The following is a 7,931-nucleotide window of genomic DNA, read 5'->3' on the forward strand; positions in this document are numbered from 1 at the left end:
GGGAGATGGAGACAGAGAGAAAGTGTCAGAGAGAGAGGTAGTATGGTGGGAGTATGGAGGGAGAGAGTGGGACTAACTGCATTTATAAAGATTGTCTGTTCCTCTCCTGTTCTCCCTAGTCAGTATCTGCGTTCCACAATTATTGACTTGGCTTGACCATTTTCTCTGTTTTTTTCTTCTCTTTTCTCACTGTCTCTCTATACCTCTCTTTACTCCGTTAACTGTCTTTACATTTCTCTATCTCTCTTGCTGTCTCTCTCTCTTTCTCTCTCATTCTCGCTCTCTCTGTATAAAGATGGTGAGTATGGAAGCAATAGAAATCTCTTGGTTTCTAGAAACTCCCCATTTTTTGAGCTATGTTTTGCTTTTCTTTCTCACAGTGTTAGTGCTTTCTCTTACTTTGTTAGAACGAGTAGGACGAATACAATTGTTTTTTAAATCATTGGATATTTCAAAATTAAGTTCTTTCAATGCCTTGTTATTGAATATTACTAATTTGGCACCTGTTCACTCAAATGTAATCAGTGAATACTAACAGAAAACGTAGTTTCTCTGCAAAGATCACACATTAAAAGAAAGTACCTCCCTCTCTTTTTGAATCCTCCTTTTATTTTTATTTTTTTAACTCACTCTTCTTCAATTTCTTTCTAACTCTTGATCTGGCCCCTCTTTCCACCCCTTAAATTTGTTTTCCCTCTTCCTCTCTTTCCCTGCCTGCCATGGTCTCCCCATCCCTCTCTCCCACTGTCCTTCCTCTCTCCCTCTCTTTCCCCTCTCCTTCTCTCTATCCCCTTCTCTTTTCTCTCACCCCCCCTCTCTCTCCCTCTTACCCGCTCTTTCATCCTACAGACAGTAGTGACAGTGATTTGGAGCTGTCTATAGTTCGTCACCAGCCAGAAGGCTTGGACCAGCTGCAGGTTCAGACCAAGTTCACCAAGAAGGAGCTCCAGTCACTATACAGGGGCTTCAAGAATGTACGTAGGGGAGCAGAGAGGATGGGGTGGGGAGGCTGTAGGACTGTATTTGGGAGGTATTTTTTGCCTTTATTTTAGCAGGTTGAGTTTGGATCTTTATTTGTGGGCAGTTTGGAGTTCTACATAAGAATGTAGAATAAATTAGAGTAGATTTGAGCTTATTGATGTACTGAAATTACTTCACCATTAATAGGCATATGGCTAATTTCCCTGTAACTCTCTTTATCTCTTTATCTCTCTCTCTTTATCTCTCTCTCTTTATCTCTCTCTCTTTATCTCTCTCTCTCTCTTTCTCGTAGGAGTGTCCGAGTGGTTTGGTTGATGAAGAGACGTTCAAGACCATCTATTCTCAGTTCTTTCCCCAAGGAGGTGAGCGGATATAACTATCTCCATTGAAGCTACTCTCTGTCTCTTTGTGCCTGGAATATGACAAAAGCCCACCTGAACTACAGGGAGAATAACAGGAAAAGCTTATGGTTACTGATTATTTGAATGTCTGCCTACCCCCAACATTCTCTCCTCCCCTCCATCTCTCTCCTCTCCTCATCCCTTTTCCCCTAACCTCTCTCTCCCTTCTTCAACCCTTTTCCTGTACACTACCTCCCCTATCTTTCCTTTCTCATGTTCCTCTCTTCTCCCCCCGCCCCACTCTCCTACAGACGCCACCACCTATGCACATTTCCTGTTCAATGCGTTTGATATGGACAGAAATGGCTCCATTCGTTTTGAGGACTTTGTGATTGGCCTGTCTGTTCTTCTGAGAGGGTCAGTCACAGAGAAACTCAACTGGGCCTTCAACCTGTATGACATCAACAAGGATGGATACATCACTAAAGAGGTACACTGTGATTGGCCACCATGGAAACACCACATATCTAAATGATTGGCTACAGATGTAGGATCATAATTTTAGTACTATTTAGTTACTGAGATTTTTTTCTGCACGGCAGGAAATGCAAACGTGTAGTGTATTCAAGATTTTACAAAGGCTTCTAAAGTCTGTAATTTCCGCTTAAAATTTCAGACTTGATTTGCCCTAATGAAAAGTGTATCAACCCCTAAAAAAATTCAATTCATTATTATCCACATACCCATTCACATTTCCTGTTGCTGCAGGATTATTTACCTGCTGTAGCAAAGTGGCTCAAATTAAGATCCTACATCTGTAGCTTTAGATACATCACGGTAAACTATGACCCCTCTCTCCCTCTGTCTCTTCTCTCTTTCTTTCTCTGTCTCCCTCTGTCTCCCTCTCTCTCAGGAGATGCTGGCTATTATGAAGTCCATCTATGATATGATGGGCAGGTACACCTACCCAAGTGTGCGGGATGAGGCACCCTCTGAACATGTGGATAAGTTCTTCCAGGTGCACACAGCGCTGTGCTCACAAACACACTCGCTCAACATGCACAGACAACATGCACACACGCCTCAACAAAATGCTTCTTACTTACTGAACATGCTCTCGTCCTCTCTCCTTACTTCATTCATCCTGCTCCTCCCTCTCTCCCTCCCTCTATTCCTTTCTTCTTTCTTCTTTCTTCAGAAAATGGACAGAAACAGAGATGGAGTGGTGACCATTGAGGAGTTCATTGAGACCTGTCAGAAGGTACCACAGTTACATTTTTTTTTTTATTTTACCTTTATTTAACCAGGCAAGTCAGTTAAGAACATATTCTTATTTTCAATGACGGCCTGGGAAAAGTGGGTTAACTGCCTGTTCAGGGGCAGAACGACAGATTTGTACCTTGTCAGCTCAGGGGTTTGAACTCGCAACCTTCCGGTTACTAGTCCAACGCTCTAACCACTAGGCTACGCTGCCGCCCGAACATGCATCAACACAACAGCAGACCTGTGCGCTACCTCACACTTTGACATAACCAATAAAGGACATAGACAACGTTAAAAGAATCACTTGAAGGGGTTATGCATAAGGCATGTGAAATGTGTATTTATACTGCCGCAGTACCCAATCCTCTGATACACTATTCACATAACAGGCTGGGACCTGCACAGGGCAAGTGGTTAGTGTCTTTGTGCATTAAGTGTTCTGTGTCCTCTCTCATGATCTTTCAACATAGCAGGATGCCACCTTGGAATTATCATTATTAGCTTACTGAATTATGAGCTTTTCTGGTAGTGGGGTGGTTAAGAATAATAATAGTTTAGTTTGCGATGAAAGCACCAAATCATATAATCAAAGTTTAATGGTCACATGCACATAGTACAATGGAATGCTTCTGGGAACCCAGAGAGGAACATTTGGTGATGCACAATATTTGCAGCATGTGCTAAGGGAACTGTATCTATGTTGTTATCTAGCTGACATGTTTTAGCTAGTACAGTGTCAATGTCTTCATCAAATACCATCAGAAACATTGATGTAGTGGTAGAGAAATAGGTGGCCGTTGGCTGTCAATGCAGTAACAGGTGGCAAAACACCAGTCTCAACGTCAACAGGGAAGAGGTGACTCCAGGAAACTGTTATTATAGGCAGAGGTGCAAAGAAAAAGCCATATCTCAGACTGGCCAATAAAAGGAAAAGATTAAGATGGGCAACAGAACACTGGACAGAGGAACTCTGCCTAGAAGGCCAGCATCACGGAGTCGCCTCTTCCCTGTTGACGTTGAGACTGGTGTTTTGCGGGTACTATTTAATGAAGCTGCAAGTTGAGGACTTGTGAGGCATCTGTTTCTCAAACTAGACAGTCTAATGTACTTGTCCTCTTGCTCAGTTGGGCACCGGGGCCTCCCATTCCTCTTTCTATTCTGGTTAGTGCCAGTTTGCGCTGTTCTGTGTAGGGAGTAGTACACAGCGTTGTATGAGATCTTCAGTTTCTTGGCAATTTCTTGCATGGAATAGCCTTCATTTCTCAGAACAAGAATAGACTGACGAGTTTCAGAAGAAAGTCATTTGTTTCTGGCCATTTTGAGCCTGTAGTCGAACCCACAAATCCAGATGCTCCAGATACTCAACTAGTCTAAAAAAGGCCAGTTTTATTGCTTCTTTAATCAGAACAACAGTTTTCAGCTGTGCTAACATAATTGAAAAAGGGTTTTCTAATGATCAATTAGCCTTTTACAATTATAAACTTGGATTAGTTAACACAACGTGCCATTGGAACACAGGAGTGATATTTGCTGATAATGGGCCTCTGTACGCCTATGTAGATATTCCATTAAAAATCTGCCGTTTCCAGCTACAATAGTCATTTACAACATTAACAATGTCTACAAGGTATTTCTGATCAATTTGATGTTATTTTAATGGACAAAATAACGTGATTTTCTTTCAAAAACAAGGACATTTCTAAGTGACCCCAAACTTTTGAACGGTAGTGTATATATTTGAGAAATCAAGGGACAAGCAGCCACCCATAAGAATCCTGGAAGAAGCAACTGCCATGACCTGAGCTCCTCTCAACTGTGTGTGACAGATGTGTGCTATCTGGGGAGTTATGAGTAATGAGTGCAGAAGACACATTTCTGTTGTTCACTGTAACATGGACAAAGGAAGTTGTATTGTATTGAATGGCGGATTTGATGTGAACAGGCCAGATACTCTTGGGCTGCTCTTCTGTTGTACTATGGATTAACAAGGCAACAGTAAACATGTTGTCCCCTGCACATGATGCAGCTCGCCCCCATTGGGCCAATTGAGATATCATGTGTGAGTAACACATTTCAGTTATTGTGTGTGACCACAGATTATCCATTGTATGGGCCAGATACTCACGTTGCCTCTTTAACAATGTGTTAAACAAGAAATGTCTTTAAAAGAATGGAAGGCAGTCGGGAGGAGGCAAGATCAGGTGGGGACATTCTAGCCAATGAGAGGGCAGATACATGTGTGAACAACAGGCACCATTCCAATATAAAGTGTTTTTTTTTTTTTTTTGCCAGGAGTGCTACTTATATTTAACCTTTATTTAACTAGGCAACAAATTCCTATTTACAATGACGGCCTACCGGGGAACAGTGGGTTAACTGCCTTGTTCAGCGGCAGAACAACAGATTTTTACCTTGTCAGCTCAGGGAATTGATCCAGCAACCTTTCGGTTACTGGCTCAACGCTCTAACCACTAGGCTACCTGCCGCCCTATATCAGTTCACTCATAACAAGCTAAGCACTACTAAACTTATTTTTGATCAAATAAGCCACATGTAGCAAATAAGCCATTACATTGTTTGTTAACCAATTTCCACACTCTCTCATTGACCTCCATACAAAAACTACTCACTTGGTGAGCCAAAACTAAATAAATAAAAAAACGCCACCTGCGTTTTTTGGATCCAGTTATCCCTCTCACTTCGCATCTTCCTCTCTGGTGTGACTTGAAAATGTCAGTTAATTAGTGTAGCTCCCGCCTTGGGCAATCAGTATAACTTTGTAAATGTCAGATCTTCATGGCAAGATGCATCATTCACCCAAGTTTTGTCAAAATCGGGCCAGTGCTGTCTGAGATATCACGTGTGACTAACGTACGAACGGACAGACAGACAGGCGGACAGAGATTTCATTGTGGGGACAAGAACCAGACTCATGACATTCGTTCAACAGTCTGTCTTGTTTGTTTGTCTGTCTTCCAGGACGAGAGCATCATGAACTCCATGCAGCTCTTTGAGAACGTGCTCTAGAGCCCAGCAGAATATTCTACGTCATTCTCCCATCGTCCGATCCCGTCCTCCTGTCTATACACATCCCTTGTCCAATCCCATAATATACACACGCACACACACACACTCACACGCACTCAATTTAGTGCATCCTAATCTAGGATGGCTAATCCACAGATATGTACTAGCAGAGTTCATTTACTGCTGCACTACCTTCAACCTGCCACTGCTTGTGGACTAAAGAGCGCACTAGAGAAAGAAAAGAGGAGAGGAGAGAAGAGAGCTACTGGGACTTCTTCTACTATACAACTTGTCAGCTTCCCAAAGAAAGGTGAAAGAAGGACCAAACTGCTCAACACTGATGATCCGAGGAGCTTCTAGAACTCTGCCTTCTCATTGGACCAAAAAGACAAATGACTAATCAAAAGATGGAGAGAGAATATGAGAGTGGCAATTGTGGAAACTCATCATGGTGTTGCTGACCTCCAGACCAGGATCCTGTAGCTATAACGCATAAGTACACTTCCACAGCACTTACACATACTATATGGGGATGCACTGACACACTTCTTTGAAGAGTTTTTAAGAGAGTTGATGTAGCGTACAGCAAGTTGGATTGATCCTGGGCAAGGACACCAGCACCAAACACCACAGAGACACTAAAAAGAAAAGAACTGAAGCATGCGCTTGCACTAAGAATCATTCATATTCTACAATATGCACCAGAAGAGAATGCATTGTAAATGTAGATAGTCACAGTAGACCACTAAAAGAAAACTCAGTGTGTATGTAGATATGTATAGACAGTAATATATAATAATAACATAAATAAAGTTAGACGTTGTGCTCTCCTCTGTACTGCTCTATTGGTAGTAAGTAGTAGGTGGGGTTAAGGTTAAGGCCAAACAAAATCCATGGGCAGGTTTTCTTAACACTTACAGAATACTAATTGATGGAATTGTAGCCTTTCATGTTTAGTATGTCTTTTGGATCATTTGATCGTACAGGTATTTTGATTCATTTCAAGTCAGTTCTGGAGTTTTGAGTTACCCCTACGGGCGGTGGGCTCTAACCCTACTGGTTGCGTCTGTGGCCATAGTTCTAGGTAACACAGGGAGGGTCACTGGTTCTGTTCTGTCACCAACGGACCAGCGAGTCACCAACGGATAAGCATGAGATGTACAGTATGTCAGTGCCTCCTTATAATGTGTGTAACAACAAGACAGATATACTAAGATGTATATGTGTTATAAACTAAAGCCATCCTCAGATGAATACAGAGTATACAGCTATGGCTTGATCCCTCTTCTCAATCGTTCATCTGAGGTTTTGTTTTTTTAATGTCCCAAAATGGCCCCCTGATTTCCTTCCGGGAATAGGGTCCATTTAGGACATCTATGATGTGATCATCTGAGGTCTGAGCACTGACCACTAGTGATGACATCACTTTCCTATCCTAAGCCCTGATAAGGTATGTGGTGTTGTTGTTGTTGTTGTACAGATATATACAGTAGTGAATGAAGGAACAGTGTTCCTGTGGCAGAAGGTATTATTACATGCCTGTTCTTCTCATTGAAACCAAAAGCAATTCTGGGACGGCAAAAATATGCCATAATCCTGATGCGGTAATACCATGGTAAATAATGGTAATACTATAATCCTTTATACCTGTAACACGTTGACTGCTCAGACTGCAGACAAAACCCATACCCACACCCCACCCCACCCCATACTTTCATACCCCTACACCTAAGCCCTAACCACCAAAGCCCCTAGGCACCAGGCCCTATATATTGTACCCTGTGGCCCTGTTCTAGGAAATCACATTGTCTCAGAGGTAGAGTGTTGTAACAGAGGTTTTCTCTGTCTTTGCCATAACAACATAGCTCATGTGACCTGGCCTGGAGCAGATTAGTTCTGTTCACACGTGTGCGTGTGTGTGTTTGTTTGTGCGGTGTGGCATGAATGAATGAAACAGACTAGAGACCAAACCATAGAACTAAAGAATGTACAGATAACATGGCCAAGCCCTGGTGCCTGGCCTAAATGTCAAACACACACACACACACACACACACACACACACACACACACACACACACACACACACACACACACACACACACACACACACACACACACACACACACACACACACACACACACACACACACACACACACACACACACACACACACACACACACACACAGACATATATATACTCACACACACACTCCATGTGACCCACTCTCTCCATGAGAAAACAATGTTGTGTTATTTACTGTTTGAAGGAGGGCCTGTTTTGAAGCAGAAAGACTAGAATGACCAGTGCAAACATG

General features: G+C 42.4%; 1 protein-coding gene across 5 annotated transcripts in view; it reads left to right on the forward strand.

The window, feature by feature from the left end:
* The window catches only part of kcnip3a (Kv channel interacting protein 3a, calsenilin), a 70,562-nt gene extending 62,823 nt beyond the window's left edge, over positions 1 to 7,739 (forward strand). For 3 of the 5 annotated variants that reach the window (XM_046347060.1, XM_046347061.1, XM_046347062.1), the window contains 6 exons: positions 850 to 974; positions 1,274 to 1,343; positions 1,634 to 1,812; positions 2,236 to 2,340; positions 2,521 to 2,583; positions 5,565 to 7,739. In XM_046347060.1, coding sequence (XP_046203016.1) covers positions 850 to 974; positions 1,274 to 1,343; positions 1,634 to 1,812; positions 2,236 to 2,340; positions 2,521 to 2,583; positions 5,565 to 5,612 — 590 coding nt within the window. In that variant the 3' untranslated portion in view covers positions 5,613 to 7,739. Of the gene's footprint in view, positions 1 to 11; positions 25 to 295; positions 299 to 849; positions 975 to 1,273; positions 1,344 to 1,633; positions 1,813 to 2,235; positions 2,341 to 2,520; positions 2,584 to 5,564 lie in introns of all 5 variants that reach the window. The other 2 variants (XM_046347065.1, XM_046347064.1) reach the window with 2 other exon arrangements.
* The last annotated feature ends 192 nt before the right edge of the window (positions 7,740 to 7,931 follow it).

The sequence above is a fragment of the Oncorhynchus gorbuscha genome, linkage group LG04, assembly GCF_021184085.1.
Source record: "Oncorhynchus gorbuscha isolate QuinsamMale2020 ecotype Even-year linkage group LG04, OgorEven_v1.0, whole genome shotgun sequence".
Lineage (NCBI taxonomy): Eukaryota > Metazoa > Chordata > Actinopteri > Salmoniformes > Salmonidae > Oncorhynchus > Oncorhynchus gorbuscha.